This window comes from Lethenteron reissneri, unplaced genomic scaffold (assembly GCF_015708825.2).
Source record: "Lethenteron reissneri isolate LAM-NWPU_2019-01 unplaced genomic scaffold, ASM1570882v1 scaffold_1638, whole genome shotgun sequence".
Taxonomy (NCBI): domain Eukaryota; kingdom Metazoa; phylum Chordata; class Hyperoartia; order Petromyzontiformes; family Petromyzontidae; genus Lethenteron; species Lethenteron reissneri.
The window spans coordinates 2,827,987-2,845,916 of record NW_026891375.1 but is presented as its reverse complement, the minus strand read 5'-3'; the positions used below and the strand labels follow the sequence as shown (position 1 = coordinate 2,845,916).

The 17,930-nt window shown below is 56.7% G+C and overlaps 1 protein-coding gene across 1 annotated transcript; it reads left to right on the top strand.

Moving 5' to 3' along the window:
- The first annotated feature begins 11,004 nt into the window (after positions 1-11,004).
- LOC133362917 (protein phosphatase 1L-like) lies at positions 11,005-16,133 on the top strand. Its single transcript, XM_061581896.1, has 4 exons — positions 11,005-11,009; positions 12,331-12,487; positions 13,042-13,203; positions 13,506-16,133. The coding sequence occupies exons 2-4, from the start codon at positions 12,454-12,456 to the stop codon at positions 13,913-13,915; spliced, it is 606 nt and encodes a 201-aa protein (XP_061437880.1). The 5' UTR covers positions 11,005-11,009; positions 12,331-12,453; the 3' UTR covers positions 13,916-16,133.
- The last annotated feature ends 1,797 nt before the right edge of the window (positions 16,134-17,930 follow it).

Below are 17,930 nucleotides of genomic sequence, written 5' to 3'. Positions count from 1 at the left end.
CACGGGTGTCTGTGTGTGTTTGTGTGTGTGTATGTCTGGCTGTCTGTGTGTGTATGTCTGGCTGTCTGTGTGTGTGTGTCTGTATGTCTGTGTGTGGCTGTCTGTGTGCGTATGTCTGTGTCTGTCTGGCTGTGTCTGGCACAGTAGGGAGCAGAGGTGGTGCATCTGCCAGTCAGCCAACCCGTGGCACCTGCTGGGTCTGTCACGTGACCTCCTGCACCTAGCCTGGCACAGTAGGGGGTACAGCTGGTGGTGCATCTACCGGTCATCTCAGCCAACCCATGGCACCTGCTGGGTCTGTCCCGTGACCACCTGCACCTAGCCTGGCACAGTAGGGGGTACAGCTGGTGGCGCATCTACCGGTCATCTCACCCAACCCGTGGCACCTGCTGGGTCTGTCCCGTGACCTGCACCTAGCCTGGCACAGTAGGGGGGGTACAGCTGGTGGTGCATCTACCAGTCATCTCAGTCGGCCAACCCATGGCACTTGCTGGGTCTGTCACGTGACCTCCTCCTGCACCTAGCCTGGCGCAGTAGGGGGGTACAGCTGGTGGTGCATCTACCGGTCATCTCAGCCAACCCACGGCACCTGCTGGGTCTGTCCCATGACATCCTGCACCTCGCCTGGCACAGTAGGTGGGTACAGCTGGTGGCATATACCGGTCATCTCAGTCGGCCAACCCATGGCACCTGCTGGGTCTGTCCCGTGACCTCCTCCTGCACCTAGCCTGGCACAGGGGGGTCACAGCTGGTGGTGCATCTGCCAGTCGGATCCATTCACGTCTGGTCACGAGTGCTGGGCTCGGTCACGTGGTCATCATCAACGTCGTCTTCGTCAAAATGGGACCTTTTAAGCCACCATCAAAGTGTGAAAACTTGATTCTCAGTGTTTTTACCTCTTTCCGGCAGTAATGAAACAGGAGGCGTCTTAAGATGTTCAAACACCAAATAGAAACCCTTTGCAGGGAATCAAGTGACTGGATTAACCACAACAACGACCGACATTCGCCACTAAGTGGTGGTGATGTCACCACGACGCTTGTGCCAGGCCATGTGTACCTTGAGGCCACACACATACGTACTTGTGAACATGCAAACACATTCCTCCTGCGGAGGGAGCTGGTAGGAACGTCGGGTTGCTCGGTCAATGGCCTGCAGGGTCAACGGCGGCGTGGTGTATTCCGCAAATATGCCCGACTGTGAGGGCGGGCACAAGCCGGCGTGAGTAGGTGAAACGTTGAGTTTTATAAGGGCACCACGGGGTGACCAGCCCCTCTCCACCCAGCCCCACCCAGCCCCACCCTCCCCACCCAGCCCCACCCTCACCACCCAGCCCCACCCTCCCCACCCAGCCCCACCCCTCCCACCCCCAACCCAGCCCCACCCTCTCCACCCAGCCCCTCCCCACCCTCCCCACCCAGCCCCTCCCCACCCTCCCCTCTCCACCCAGCCCCTCCCCACCCACCCCTCCCCACCCTCCCCTCTCCACCCAGCCCCTCCCCACCCAGCCCTACCCAGCCCCTCCCCACCCAGTCCCTCCCTGCACAACGGACGGACACAATAATCCCCTGTGGGCTGGTGTAACCAGGAGGTTCCTACCAGTATAACACTAATTGTTATAGCAACACTCCTACAACATCAGAGTGCAGCGCCACATTAACTACGCACCACAATGACAATAGTTTAAAGCGATTTGAAGCAAGTTTTATTTTGGGGGGCGGGGGGCAGTTTTTGTACCAGTTGAAAGGGTAAAAACCTATTACTATATTGTGCCACTGGTAAAGGAGGTCTCATAGTGTAAATGCTTACCCCGAGCTCTCAATACTCTGATAGTGCGCTGTGTTTGAGTTGTGCGCCTTTTGGCGTCATCTGGTCCAACACCATGTGAGACTAGGCTCTAAGGAAAGCTGTCTCGGGTGTGGACCAATCAACTTCAAGGACCATGTGAGACTGGGCTCTAAGGAAAGCTGTCTCGGGTGTGGACCAATCAACTTCAATGACCATGTGAGACTAGGCTCTAAGGAAAGCTGTCTCGGGTGTGGACCAATCAACTTCAAGGACCATGTGAGACTAGGCTCTAAGGAAAGCTGTCTCGGGTGTGGACCAATCAACTTCAAGGACCATGTAAGACTGGGCTCTAAGGAAAGCTGTCTCGGGTGTGGACCAATCAACTTCAAGGACCATGTGAGACTGGGCTCTAAGGAAAGCTGTCTCGGGTGTGGACCAATCAACTTCAAGGACCATGTGAGACTAGGCTCTAAGGAAAGCTGTCTCGGGTGTGGACCAATCAACTTCAAGGACCATGTGAGACTAGGCTCTAAGGAAAGCTGTCTCGGGTGTGGACCAATCAACTTCAAGGACCATGTAAGACTGGGCTCTAAGGAAAGCTGTCTCGGGTGTGGACCAATCAACTTCAAGGACCATGTGAGACTGGGCTCTAAGGAAAGCTGTCTCGGGTGTGGACCAATCAACTTCAAGGACAATGCACATCATTATCATCATCAGAGTTGTTTCTTTTTGTTTGCATTTTGACTGCTTGTGTTGCGCTTATTGCAAACATGATGCCTTGTATAAAGGTGTCCGTTTTTGTACCAGTTGAAAGGGTAAAAACCTATTACTATATTTCACCAATTCTCTCGCCAGCTGATAATTCGACGATTCTTCGGATCGGAGTTGTTTGTAATCGGAATCGAACGGATCTAATCGGGTGACTAGAATCGATTCCGCGCGTACGGAACGATTTCTCGCCGGTGGATCGATTCCCTCACCCCCCCCCCCCCCGCACCCGCCCCCATCAGATCGTCAAGATAGCCGCGTCCCGTTCTGCTGCCGTGCCGGGTAACCTGGGGGGGGGGGGGAGGGGTAACGGGGGGGATGTGTGGGTGATGGTAACGTGGGGAGGGTAACGTGGGGAGGGTAACGTGGGGAGGGTAACCGGGGGGAGGGAAACGGGGGGAGGGAAACGGGGGGGGGTAACGGGGGGGGTAACGGGGGGGGGTAACGGGGGGGGGATGTGTGGGTGATGGGGATGGTAACGGGGGGGATGTGTGGGTGATGGGGAGGGTAACGGGGGAGGGTAACGGGGAGGATGTGTGGGTGATGGGGAAGGTAACGGGGGGAGGGTAACGGGGAGGATGTGAGGGTAACGGGGAGGATAACGGGGGGATGTGTGGGTGATGGGGAGGGTAACGGGGGGGATGCGAGGGTAACGGAGAGGGTAACGGGGGTGATGGGGAGGGTAACGGGGGGATGTGAGGGTAACGTGGGGAGGGTAACGTGGGGGATGTGAGGGTGATGGGGAGGGTAACGGGGGGGATGCGAGGGTAACGGAGAGGGTAACGGGGGTGATGGGGAGGGTAACGGGGGGATGTGAGGGTGATGGGGAGGGTAACGGGGGTGATGGGGAGGGTAACGGGGGGGATGTGATGGTAACTGGGGGATGTGAGGGTGATGGGGAGAGTAACGGGGGGGATGAGAGGGTAACGGGGGGGATGTGATGGTAACTGGGGGATGTGAGGGTGATGGGGAGAGTAACGGGGGGGATGAGAGGGTAACGTGGAGAGGGTAACGGGGAGGATGTGAGGGTGACGTGGAGAGTGTGTGAGTGTGGGTGTGTGTGTGAGCGAGTGTCTGTGTGTGAATGAGTGTGTGTGTGGATGAGTGTGGGTGAGTGTAGGTGTGTGTGTAGGTGTGTGTAGGTGTGTGTGTGAGTGAGGGAGGGTGGCGTTTGTGCACAGACTGCCCTACATGACATCATAACAACAGTCTGGACCACTGGACGGGTTCCGCAGGACTGGAAGGATGCCCTGGTGGTCCCCCTCTTTAAGGGGGACCATACCGACTGTAACAACTACAGGGGCATCTCACTCCTCAGTGTGCCGGGAAAGGTCCTGGCAAGGATTATTCAACATCGCCTTGCTAGGCACGCTGAGGAGAGGCTTGCGGAGCCCCATTGCGGTTTCAGGAAAGGGCGGTCCTGCACAGATGCCATATTTTGTGTCCGTCTGCTACAGCAGAGGTGTAGGGAATTCCAACAAGACCTACATCTCTGCTTTATTGACCTGGTCAAGGCCTATGATACCATCAGTAGGCCTGGGCTCTGGGTTGTTCTTCGTGCTTTTGGAGTTTCTGACCCTCTGCTTCATGATCATTAAGGACCTTCATGATGGTGAGCGGGCCCGGGTAAAACTACGTGGCCGGGAGTCAGAGCCATTCGCTGTACACCTTGGGGTGCGACAGGGATGTCCTCTGGCTCCCACATTATTTAACATCTATTTTGACCACTTAGTTCGTGAAGGGTGTAGGTGTGCGTGTGTGAGTGTGTGTGAGTGTGTGTGTGAGTGTGTGTCTGGATGAGTGTGTGAGTGTGTGGATGAGTGTGTGAGTGTGTAGGTGACCACGCCATGCTGTCCCTACCACTGGAGTCGGCTGCCCGCCTGCTCTCACTGCTGCTCCACCTGTGATTGAGTGTGTGGGTGTGTGTGTGTGAGTGTATGTCGGTGAGTGTGTGTGTAGGGGTGTGTGTAGATGTGAGTGTGTAGGTGTGAGTGTGTGTACGTGTGTGTGTGTGTGTGAGTGTGTGTGAGTGTGTGTGGATGAGTGTGTGTGTGTGTGTCTGGGTGTGTGTGTGAGTGAGTGTATGTAGGTGTGAGTGTGTGTGTGAGTGAGTGTGTAGGTGTGTGTGTGTGTGAGTGTGTGAGTGTCTGGATGAGTGTGTGAGTGAGTGGGTGTGTGAGTGTGTGGATGAGTGAGTGAGTGTGTGAGTGTGTCTGGATGAGTGTGTGTGTGTGAGTGTGTGAGTGTCTGGATGAGTGTGTGAGTGAGTGTATGTAGGTGTGTGTGTGAGTGTGTAGGTGACCACGCCATGCTGTCGCTACCACTGGAGTCAGCCGCCCGCCTGCTCTCCCTGTTGCTCTCCCTGCTGCTCCACCTGTGATTGAGTGTGTGAGTGAGTGAGTGTCTGGATGAGTGTGTGAGTGTGAAGGTGTGTGTGGATGAGTGTATGAGTGTGTGAGTGTGTGTGTGAGTGTGTGTGGATGAGTGTGTGTGTGAGTGTGTGGATGAGTGTCTGGATGAGTGTCTGGATGAGTGTGTGTGTGTCTGGATGTGTGTGTGTGAGTGAGTGTGTGGATGAGTGAGTGGGTGTGTGAGTGTGTCTGGATGAGTGTGTGAGTGAGTGAGTGTCTGGATGAGTGTGTGAGTGTGAAGGTGTGTGTGGATGAGTGTATGAGTGTGTGAGTGTGTGTGAGTGTGTGTGGATGAGTGTCTGGATGAGTGTCTGGATGAGTGTGTGTGTGTCTGGATGTGTGTGTGAGTGAGTGTGGTGGATGAGTGAGTGGGTGTGTGAGTGTGTCTGGATGAGTGTGTGAGGTGAGTGTCTGGATGTGTGTGTCCCCAAGGTGACCACGCCATGCTGTCCCTACCACTGGAGTCAGCTGCCCGCCTGCTCTCCCTGCTGCTCTCCCTGCTGCTCCACCTGCTGCTGCGACCTGAGTCGCTGCTGCTTCTGGCATCCGTGGCCACGGTGTGGGCGGCCGCCAGGCACGGCCCGAGGGTGACTCGCTCACCCAGTCACTCACCACTCACTCAGTCACTCACTCGCTCGCCCGGTCACTCACAGACTCACGCAGTCGCTCATCTCGCCCGTCCAGTCGCTCACCAACTCACGCAGGTCGCCCACTCGCTCGCCCGGTCACTCACCAACTCACTCAGTCGCTCACTCGCTCGCCCACTCACCAACTCACGCAGTCGCTCACTCGCCCGTCCAGTCACTCACCGACTCACTCAGTCGCTCACTCGCTCGCCCACTCACCGACTCACGCAGTCGCTCACTCGCCTGTCCAGTCACTCACCGACTCACTCAGTCGCTCACTCGCTCGCCCACTCACCGACTCACGCAGTCGCTCACTCGCCCGTCCAGTCGCTCACCAACTCACGCAGTCGCTCACTCGCTCGCCCGGTCACTCACCAACTCACTCCGTCGCTCACTCACCCGGTCACTCACCAACTCACTCAGTCGCTCACTCGCCCAGTCGCTCACTCAGTCGCTCACTCGCCCAGTCACTCACAGACTCACGCAGTCGCTCACTCGCCCAGTCGCTCGCTCAATCGCTCGCTCAGTCGCTCACTGACTCACGCAGTCGCTCACTCGCCCAGTCAACTTCCCAGTCGCTCGCTCAGTCGCTCACTGACTCACGCAGTCGCTCACTCGCCTAGTCGCTCACTCAATCGCTCAGTCGCTCACTCACTCACGCAGTCGCTCACCAACTCTATCACTCACCCAGTCACTCCACGACTCACTCACTCACCCAGTCATCACCCAGTCACTCACCGCCTCACTCAGTTACTCACCCAGTCACTCGCCCAGTCACTCACTCACCCAGTCATCACTCCGTCACTCACCGACTCACCCAGTCTCTCACCGTCTCTATCATTCACCCTCTCACTTAACGACTCACTCACTCACTCAGGCACTCACCCAGTCACTCACCGACTCACCCAGTCACTCACTCAGTCGCTCGCTCAGTCACTTACCGACTCATGCAGTCGCTCGCTTGCCCAGTCGCTTGCTCGCTCAGTCACTCAACGACTCACTCAGACACTCACCCAGTCACTCACCGACTCACCCAGTTACTCACTCAGTTACTCACCCAGTCACTCAACGACTCACTCAGTTACTCACTCAGTTACTCACCCAGTCACTCACCCAATCATCACTCCGTCACTCACCGACTTGCTCACTCACCCAGTCACTCATTCTCCCCGTAGCTCACTCAGCCAGTCACTCACCGACTCACGCAGTCACTCACGCAGTCACTCACCCAGTCACTCACCCAGTCACTCACCCAGTCACTCATTCTCCCAGTAGCTCACTCAGCCAGTCACTCGCCAACTCACGCAGTCACTCACCCAGCCACTCACCCAGTCACTCACCCAGTCACTCACCAACTCACCCAGTCACTCACCCAGTCACTCACTGACTCACGCAGTCACTCACCCAGTCACTCATTCTCCCAGTAGCTCACTCAGCCAGTCACTCCCTGACTCACTTAGTCACTTACCCAGTCACTCATTCTCCCAGTAGCTCACTCAGCCAGTCACTCGCCAACTCACACAGTCACTCACCCAGCCACTCACCCAGTCACTCACCCAGTCACTCACCAACTCACCCAGTCACTCACCCAGTCACTCATTCTCCCAGTAGCTCACTCAGCCAGTCACTCACCCAGTCACTCCCTGACTCACTCAGTCACTCACCCAGTCACTCATTCTCCCAGTAGCTCACTCAGCCAGTCACTCCCTGACTCACTCAGGCACTACCTGACTCACTCCGCCGCTCGCTGCCCGACTCACGTGAATGCCACATGGGTTGGGGCCTGCCGGAGCGTGCGTCCAGCGGGGAGAGGCTCACTCTGTTGCGGAGCGAGTCGCCGGGTGGTGAGATGAAGAGACGCGGGAGAATGTTGCATGGGAGATAGGGGCGGAAGAAGATGTTTCCCCGTGTCTCACTCCCCCCGTGTCTCACTCCCCGTGTCTCACTCCCCGTGTCTCACTCCCCGTGTCTCACTCCCCGTGTCTCACTCCCCGTGTCTCACTCCCCGTGTCTCACTCCCCACTCTCCCCGTGTCTCACTCCCCCCGTGTCTCACTCCCCGTGTCTCACTCCCCACTCTCCCCTGTCTCACTCCCCGTGTCTCACTCCCCCCGTGTCTCACTCCCCGTGTCTCACTCCCCACTCTCCCCGTGTCTCTCCCCCCACTCTCTCCCCCACTCTCCCCCCACTCTCCCCGTGTCTCACTCCCCCCGTGTCTCACTCCCCCCGTGTCTCACTCCCCGTGTCTCACTCCCCGTGTCTCACTCCCCGTGTCTCACTCCCCGTGTCTCACTCCCCGTGTCTCACTCCCCCCGTGTCTCACTCCCCCCGTGTCTCACTCCCCCCGTGTCTCACTCCCCGTGTCTCACTCCCCGTGTCTCACTCCCCGTGTCTCACTCCCCCCGTGTCTCACTCCCCGTGTCTCACTCCCCGTGTCTCACTCCCCGTGTCTCACTCCCCCCGTGTCTCACTCCCCGTGTCTCACTCCCTGTGTCTCACTCCCCGTGTCTCACTCCTCACTCCCAGTGTCTCACTCCCCACTCCCCGTGTCTCACTCCCCGTGTCTCACTCCCCGTGTCTCACTCCCCACTCTCCCCGTGTCTCACTCCCCGTGTCTCACTCCCCCCGTGTCTCACTCCCCGTGTCTCACTCCCCGTGTCTCACTCCCCCCGTGTCTCGCTCCCCGTGTCTCACTCCCCGTGTCTCACTCCCCACTCTCCCCGTGTCTCACTCCCCGTGTCTCACTCCCCGTGTCTCACTCCCCCCGTGTCTCACTCCCCGTGTCTCACTCCCCCCGTGTCTCACTCCCCGTGTCTCACTCCCCGTGTCTCACTCCCCACTCTCCCCGTGTCTCACTCCCCGTGTCTCACTCCCCGTGTCTCACTCCCCGTGTCTCACTCCCCCCGTGTCTCACTCCCCGTGTCTCACTCCCCGTGTCTCACTCCCCGTGTCTCACTCCCCACTCCCCGTGTCTCACTCCCCGTGTCTCACTCCCCGTGTCTCACTCCCCGTGTCTCACTCCCCCCGTGTCTCACTCCCCCGTGTCTCACTCCCCGTGTCTCACTCCCCACTCTCCCCGTGTCTCACTCCCCGTGTCTCACTCCCCACTCTCCCCGTGTCTCACTCCCCGTGTCTCACTCCCCGTGTCTCACTCCCCGTGTCTCACTCCCCCCGTGTCTCACTCCCCGTGTCTCACTCCCAGTGTCTCACTCCCAGTGTCTCACTCCCCGTGTCTCACTCCCCGTGTCTCACTCCCCGTGTCTCACTCCCCACTCTCCCCGTGTCTCACTCACCCGTGTCTCACTCCCCCCGTGTCTCACTCCCCGTGTCTCACTCCCCGTGTCTCACTCCCCCCGTGTCTCACTCCCCGTGTCTCACTCCCCGTGTCTCACTCCCCAGCCCTCTCCCCTCACTCCCCGTGGTCTCACTCCCCGTGTCTCACTCCCAGGGTCTCACTCCCAGGGTCTCACTCCCAGTGTCTCACTCCCCGTGTCTCACTCCCCGTGTCTCACTCCCCACATCTCCCCCGTGTCTCACTCCCAGTGTCTCACTCCCAGTGTCTCACTCCCAGTGTCTCACTCCCAGTGTCTCACTCCTCACTCCCCGTGTCTCACTCCCCGTGTCTCACTCCCCGTGTCTCACTCCCCGTGTCTCACTCCCCCCGTGTCTCACTCCCCGTGTCTCACTCCCCGTGTCTCACTCCCCACACTCCCCGTGTCTCACTCCCCGTGTCTCACTCCCCGTGTCTCACTCCCCGTGTCTCACTCCCCCCGTGTCTCACTCCCCGTGTCTCACTCCCCGTGTCTCACTCCCCACTCTCCCCGTGTCTCACTCCCCGTGTCTCACTCCCCCCGTGTCTCACTCCCCGTGTCCTCACTCCCCACTCTCCCCGTGTCTCACTCCCCCCGTGTCTCACTCCCCGTGTCTCACTCCCCACTCTTCCCGTGTCTCACCTCCCCCCGTGTCTCACTCCCCGTGTCTCACTCCCCACTCTCCCCGTGTCTCACTCCCCCCGTGTCTCACTCCCCGTGTCTCACTCCCCACTCTCCCCGTGTCTCACTCCCCACTCTCCCCGTGTCTCACTCCCCCCGTGTCTCACTCCCCGTGTCTCACTCCCCACTCTTCCCGTGTCTCACTCCCCCCGTGTCTCACTCCCCGTGTCTCACTCCCCACTCTCCCCGTGTCTCACTCCCCACTCTCTGTGTCTCTCCCCCCACTCTCTCCCCCCACTCTCCCCCACTCTCCCCGTGTCTCACTCCCCACTCTCTGTGTCTCTCCCCCCACTCTCTCCCCCCACTCTCTCCCCCCACTCTCCCCCCACTCTCCCCGTGTCTCACTCCCCGTGTCTCTCCCCCCACTCTCCCCCCACTCTCCCCGTGTCTCACTCCCCGTGTCTCTCTCCCCACTCCCCCCACTCACCCCCCACTCTCCCCCCACTCTCCCCGTGTCTCACTCCCCGTGTCTCTCCCCCCACTCTCCCCCCACTCTCCCCCCCACTCTCCCCGTGTCTCACTCCCCGTGTCTCTCTCCCCACTCCCCCCACTCACCCCCCACTCTCCCCCCACTCTCCCCGTGTCTCACTCCCCGTGTCTCTCCCCCCACTCTCCCCCCACTCTCCCCGTGTCTCATTCCCCGTGTCTCTCTCCCCACTCCCCCCACTCTCCCCCCACTCTCCCCGTGTCTCACTCCCCGTGTCTCTCTCCCCACTCCCCCCACTCACCCCCCACTCTCCCCCCACTCTCCCCCCACTCTCCCCGCGTCTCTGTCCCCACTCTCCCCCCCACTCCCCCATTCCCCCCACTCACCCCCCACTCTCTCCCCCCACTCTCCCCACTCTCCCCGTGTCCCACTCCCCCCACTCTCCCCCCACTCCCCCCACTCTCTCCCCACTCTCCCACTCCCCCCACTCTCCCCGTGTCTCTCCCCCCCCCCACACCCCCCCCACTCTCCCCACTTCCCACCCCTCAGCTGCGCTCCCTTCCAACCTCCGCCTGCCGCTCCCTCCGCCGCTTCGCCTCCTCCCGCGGCCCCTCCCCCCCGTCCCCCCCCGCCGAGCCGCCCCCCCCCCACCGGGGGGGGGGCCCCGTGCCCCCCCCCAGCGGCGGTGCCGTGGGGGGGGGCCGGCGCCGCTCCCCGCCCCCCCCGCGTCACGTGGCAGTACCGCTCCCGCGGGGTCGCGGTGTTCGCGCTGCAGGGACGCCGGGAACACATGGAGGACCGCTTCACAGTGGCTCACGGCGGCGGCAGTGACGGCGCTGCCGGTGACGCCGGTGCTGGTGACGCTGCCCCCCGTTGCGGCCGCCGTCACCGGCACGCTCTCTACGGGGTGTTCGACGGGCACGGCGGGGAGGTGCGTGCACACGCACCTCCCCCAACGCCCCCCAACGTCGGATATTGATGCGGGGAGAAAGATCAATGTCAGTATCGCTGGCGTCGTCAATATCGCCGGTGTAATCAATAACACCATCATCATCAATATCACCACCATCATCAATATCACCACCATCATCATCAATATCACCACCATCAATACCACCATCATCTATGATGCAGTGTTGAGTCTACGGTGCAGTGTTGAGTCTACGGTGCAGTGTTGAGTCTATGGTGCAGTGTTGAGTCTATGGGCAGTGTTGAGTCCGTGGTGCAGTGTTGAGTCTATGGTGCAGTGCTGAGTCTATGGGCAGTGTTGAGTCTACGGTGCAGTGTTGAGTCCGTGGTGCAGTGTTGAGTCTATGGTGCAGTGTTGAGTCTATGGGTAGTGTTGAGTCTATGGTGCAGTGTTGAGTCTACGGTGCAGTGTTGAGTCTACGGTGCAGTGTTGAGTCTATGGTGCAGTGTTGAGTCTATGGGCAGTGTTGAGTCCGTGGTGCAGTGTTGAGTCTATGGTGCAGTGCTGAGTCTATGGGCAGTGTTGAGTCTACGGTGCAGTGTTGAGTCCGTGGTGCAGTGTTGAGTCTATGGTGCAGTGTTGAGTCTATGGGTAGTGTTGAGTCTATGGTGCAGTGTTGAGTCTACGGTGCAGTGTTGAGTCTACGGTGCAGTGTTGAGTCTATGGTGCAGTGTTGAGTCTATGGGCAGTGTTGAGTCTACGGTGCAGTGTTGAGTCTATGGTGCAGTGTTGAGTCTATGGGTAGTGTTGAGTATATGGGCAGTGCTGAGTCTATGGTGCAGTGTTGAGTCTATGGTGCAGTGTTGAGTCTATGTGTGTTGAGTCTATGTGTGTTGAGTCTCTATGTGTGTAGTGTCTGTGTGTGTTGAGTCTGTGTGTGTGTTGAGTCTATGTGTGTTGAGTCTGTGTGTTGAGTCTACGGTGCAGTGTTGAGTCTATGTGTGTTGAGTCTATGTGTGTTGAGTCTACGGTGCAGTGTTGAGTCTATGTGTGCTGAGTCTATGTGTGTTGAGTCTCTATGTGTGTAGTGTCTGTGTGTGTTGAGTCTGTGTGTGTGTAGTGTCTGTGTGTGTTGAGTCTGTGTGTGTGTAGTGTCTGTGTGTGTTGAGTCTCTATGTGTGTAGTGTCTGTGTGTGTGTAGTGTCTGTGTGTGTTGAGTCTCTATGTGTGTAGTGTCTGTGTGTGTGTAGTGTCTGTGTGTGTTGAGTCTGTGTGTGTGTAGTGTCTGTGTGTGTTGAGTCTCTATGTGTGTAGTGTCTGTGTGTGTAGTGTCTGTGTGTGTGTAGTGTCTGTGTGTGTTGAGTCTCGAGGGCCCTGCGGTTACCCCGGCCGTTGCGCACCCCCGCCAGGCGGCGGCGGAGTACGTGAAGCGGCGGCTGCCGGACTACTTGCGGCGGCGCCTGGCGGAGGGAGACGGAGCGGACGTGGAGGCGGCGCTGCGTGACGCCGTGCGGCGCACCGAGCTGGAGCTCATGGAGACGCTGGGGCCCGCGGGCAACGAAGCCGGTGAGCAGAGTTCACCGCCAGAGTTCAGAGTTCACCGCCAGAGTTCAGAGCTCACCGCCAGAGTTCAGAGTTCACCGCCAGAGTTCACCGCCTGAGTTCACCGCCAGAGTTCACCGCCAGAGGTCAGAGTTCACCGGCTGAGTTCACCGCCTGAGTTCACCGCCTGAGTTCACCGCCAGAGTTCACCGCCTGAGTTCACCGCCAGAGTTCAGAGTTCACTGGCTGAGTTCACCGCCTGAGTTCACCGCCTGAGTTCACCGCCAGAGTTCACCGCCTGAGTTCACCGCCAGAGTTCAGAGTTCACCGGCTGAGTTCACCGCCTGAGTTCACCGCCTGAGTTCAGAGTTCACTGGCTGCTGCTGCAGCGCAGCTGGTGCCCCCTGGTGCCCGTATCTGCCTCCACGTGTCCTCTTGTCTCCTCTTGTCTCCCCTTATCTCCCATATCTCCCCCTGTCTCCCCGTGTCTCCACGTGTTTCCTCATCTCCCGCGTGTCTCCCTGTATCTCCCCTCATCTCCCGCGTGTCTCCCCTCCCTCGTGTCTCTCTGCGTGCAGGCACCACGTGCGTGCTGGCGGTGGAGTCGGCGGGGCGACTCTACGTGGCCAACGTGGGCGACTCTCGCGCCGTGCTGTGCGACGCCCAGGGCTGCGCCGTCGCGCTCTCCCACGACCACAAGCCGCACCAGCTCAAGGAGCGCCAGCGCATCAAGCGCGCCGGTGCGCACGCCGCACTCGGTTTACCGCACGCGGTGTAACACACACGGTGTAACGCACAGTACACCACACAGTATACCACACAGTATACCACACACAGTATATCACACATGGTGTAACTCACACGGTGTAACGCACAGTACAGCACACAGTATACCACACAGTGTACCACACAGTATACCACACAGTGTACCACACAGTGTACCACACACATCTCTTCCTCTCTCTCCCCCCATGTCTCTCTCCCCCCACGTCTCCCCCACGACTCACCACATCTCTCCCCCCCCCCCCCCCCCCCCCCCCAGGCGGCTTCATCAGCTACAACGGCTCGTGGCGCGTGCAGGGCGTCCTCGCCATGTCTCGCTCGCTCGGCGACTTCCCGCTCAAGCGCATGGGCGTCGTGACGGCGGAGCCCGACGTCACGGCCGTGGACCTGCGCGCCGCGAGGCCTCGCTTCCTGCTCATGGCCAGCGACGGGCTGTGGGACGCCTTCGGCAGTCAGGAGGCCGTCGCATTCGTGGGCGAGCGACTCGGGGAGCCGCACCTCGGGGCCAAGAGCGTGGCGCTGCAGGCGTTCTACCGCGGCTGTCCCGACAACATCACCGTGGTGGTGGTGCGCTACCGGACGCCGCGGGCTGGTGCCGCAGCCGGTGCAGCCGGTGGTGGTGCAGCCGGTGCCGCCACCCCAAGACGGGCGGCCAGGACCGCCTGCTGATTGGAGGGCGGCGGTGGACAGTGGTGGACAGTGGTGGACAGTGATGTAGTCTGGGATATTCTGCGCCCGGGGACGTTTAATCACGTGCCAAAATGTACCATTGGAACCTCATTTGCCAGTAAAAAGTATAATTGGTTTTTTACCCTTCTATCTGGCAACAAAACTGACACCTTTTTTACAAGGAGTCATGTTGCATAGACCACAATACCTGCAGTCACAATGCAAACAAAACACACAACTCTGATAATATAGTTGCCAGATAGAAGGGTAAAAAAACAATTATCATATTTTGCTACTGGCAAAGGAGGTTCCAATGGTGTAAATGCTTTACCCCGAGCTCTCATACTCTGATGGTGCATTGTCTTTGAGTTGTGCGCCTTTTGGCGTCATCTGGTCCAACACCATGTGAGACTAGGCTCTAAGGAAAGCTGTCTCAGGTGTGGACCAATAAACTTCAAGGACAGTGCACATACATTATCAGAGTTTTGTTTGCATTGTGACTGCAGGTATTGTGGTCAATGCAAACATGACTCCTCGTAAAAAAGGTGTCAGTTTTGTTGCCAGATAGAAGGGTACAAAAACAATTATCATACCAAGATGTAATCACGTGACATGCAGGCTGTGTGTGGCAGGATATATAAACTTGTAGGTTGAAGCGTAGATTTGTGCAGTCGTTTCAGGCTGCCGCGCCCACCGAAGTAAGTTCTAATGTAACGCTGCAAGCCTCGAGTTTCGATTTAAAGCTTTCGTGACTGCAGGGATTCATCTTCTTGGTTCTTTCGGTAAAGTCATCACGTAGAAGGGAAATAATAAAATAAAACACAATAAAAGAAAGTAATATATATTATAATATAAGATGCAAGCTCTTAAATATTTGAGTTTTATTAATTAAGCTTTCGTGACTGCAAGGATTCATACTGAGTTTTTTCGGTAAAAGTCACGTGGGTAAAAAAAAATGAAATTAAAATTAATAAAAATCTAATATTTAAGAGCTTGCATCTTGGAATCCCTGCCTCACTTGATGCAGCAAATCTGGCCGTGACGGTTCCCACCTGATGCCTCCGAAACGTCGTGATTTTTATTATTTTATTAATTTTAATTTCATTTTTTTTAACCTACGTGACTTTACCGGAAAAACGAAGAGTATGAATCCTCGCAGTCACGAAAGCTTCAAATCTAGAACTTAGAGGTGCGAGTTCATTCCCCGAGCCGCCTATAACTGTAACCCGCGGTGACGTTCACCATCCCCTCCCGTGTCGATCTCGTAATCCGCTGGAGGCCCTACAACTCCCGGTTAAAATCCTACAAATCCAGCGAACGCCGACTCCCTTAGCCCCTCCCGGCATCGATTCTCGGAGTGTGGATTCGGTCACGTGGCTCCGGGTTGAACCCGGAAAGGATTTCGTCGGAAGCCGCGATCTTGCGGGATTGGTCCTACTAACACTGGGGTTGACCCCATAGGACCTGGGTTGGATTCCGAGCGAGGGGTGGACACGACCGCTACGAACTGTTGTGGCCATTTATTCATAATAATGTTAACTTATTAATAGCAAGTGATGATGATGTTGACGATGTTGACGATGTTGACTAAGTGTTCGTTACGATGCGGCCGGCGACTCAGAATCTAATATATACACCCGGCACACCGTGTATGATTATAATAAGCAGAGGTCGCAACCGGGTACCCGATACCCGGCTACCCGTACCCGGCCGGGTACGGGTACGGGTAGGCCATGAGTCACTGGTGAGTAACTGTTTGTCACTCATTTCCCAACGTCTTGTCTCTTCTCACAATTCAAGTTCCTAGAATCAACCCACCCGCAACTGCAACATGGCTTCATCCCAGAGGTCTCAATCAGGTACCCGATACCCGTACCCTACCCGTACCCGGCCGGGTACGGGTAGGGTACGGGTACGGCCGGGTACGGGTACGGGTACCCGTTTGCGACCCTGGTGCGGCCGGGTACGGGTAAGGAATCAAAACCCGTTTGCGACCTCTGCCCCCACGTGTGTAGAGGCGACACGGGGGATCTGCGTGCGTCTCTCTCTCTCGTGTGTGAGAGAGATCAACGTCTTTGTCGTGAGTTGCTGCGAGTACTAGACGATCGAATAAAACAATTTTAAACTGCGGCACGCACGCAGCTTGTCAATCTTTCGATTTAAAGCTTTCGTGACTGCAGGGATTCATCTTCTTGGTTCTTTCGGTAAAGTCACGTGGAAGGGAAATAATAAAATAATAAAAATAAACATTATAAAATAATTCTCACGACGTTTCGGCCACAACACAAGCAGCCGTCCTCAGGTGAAGAACAGGTCTGTCGGAAAGACAGCGTCCATTCACATCATCAACATTACCATCATTAACATCATCATCATTAACATCATCATCTACATCTTTTTTTTTCGATTTAAAGCTTTTGTGACTGCAGGGATTCATCTTCTTGGTTCTCTTGGTAAAGTCACATGGAAGGGAGATAATAAAATAATAAAAATAAAACATAATAAAATAATATAATAAAATATTTTTTCATGTTTTATTTTTATTAAAATAATATAATATTTTTATTATGTTTTATTTTTCTTATTTTATTATTTCCCTTCTACGTGACTTTACCGAAAGAACCAAGCAGCTTGTAAATCGTTGAGGGTAACGGGAACCCGCGGCGAAAGCCGACCGCGTGCCCAGCAGGAGCCGCTGTACTCTGTCTCGCCAGAGGAGGGCGCTGCAGCAAAAGTGTGGGACTCCACCCCCCACCTCCATCTGTTCCTTCTGCAATAGACTTTTCGTTTTTTTACTTTTCCTTGATTTCTACCGATGCGTGTAGTCACTTCAAGGCGCGTTTCCTGTCCACGGTTTTGTTTAGATGCGGTCGCACCCGAGCCGAGAGCCGCATGGATGTCTCGCGGGGTTATTACCCGATACATGAAGCTGAAAAACAAAAACACACAACTCTGATAATGTATGCACTGTCCTTGAAGTTGATTGGTCCACACCCGAGACGGCTTTCTTTAGAGCCCAGTCCCCATTGGTGTTGGACCAGATGGCACCAGAAGGCGTACAACTCAAACACAGCGCACTATCAGAGTATTGAGAGCTCGGGGTAAAGCATTTACACTATGAGATCTCTTTTACCAGTGGCAACATATAGTAGTAGGTTTTTACCCTTTTAAACTGGTACAAAAACTGACACCTTTATTCAAGGCATCATGTTTGCATTAACCACAACACAAGTAGTCAAAAAAGCAAACAAAAATAAGCAACTCTGATAATGATAATAATATGCACTGTCCTTGAAGTTGATTGGTCCACACCCACGTTCACTCACACGCTCACTCACACGCTCACATACACGGCTCACTCACGCTCGCTCACACACTCACACTCACTCACACACTCACTCACACGCTCACTCACACACTCACTCACACACTCACAAGCTCGCTCACACGCTCAGACGCTCGCTCACTCTCACTCACTCACACACTCGCTCGCACGCTCACACACTCACACGCTCGCTCACACGCTCGCTCACACTCACATGCTCACACTCACGCACACGCTCACACGCACGCTCACTCACACGCTCGCACGCACGCTCGCTCACGCTCACTCACACGCTCGCACATACACACGCTCGCTCACACACTCGCTCACACACTCACTCACACGCTCACACACTCACTCACACACTCACTCACACACTCGCTCACACGCTCACTCACACGCTCGCTCACACACTCACTCACACGCTCGCTCACACACTCGCTCACACACTCACTCACACGCTCGCTCACACACTCACTCACACACTCACTCACACGCTCACACTTACTAATACACATGCTCACACGCTCACTCACACGCTCACTCACACGCTTGCTCACTCACTCACGCTCGCACGCTCACACACACTCACACGCACGCTCACACACTCACTTACTCATGCTCACATACACGCTCGCTCACACACGCTCGCTCGCTCACTCACACGCTCACTCACACGCTCGCTCACAG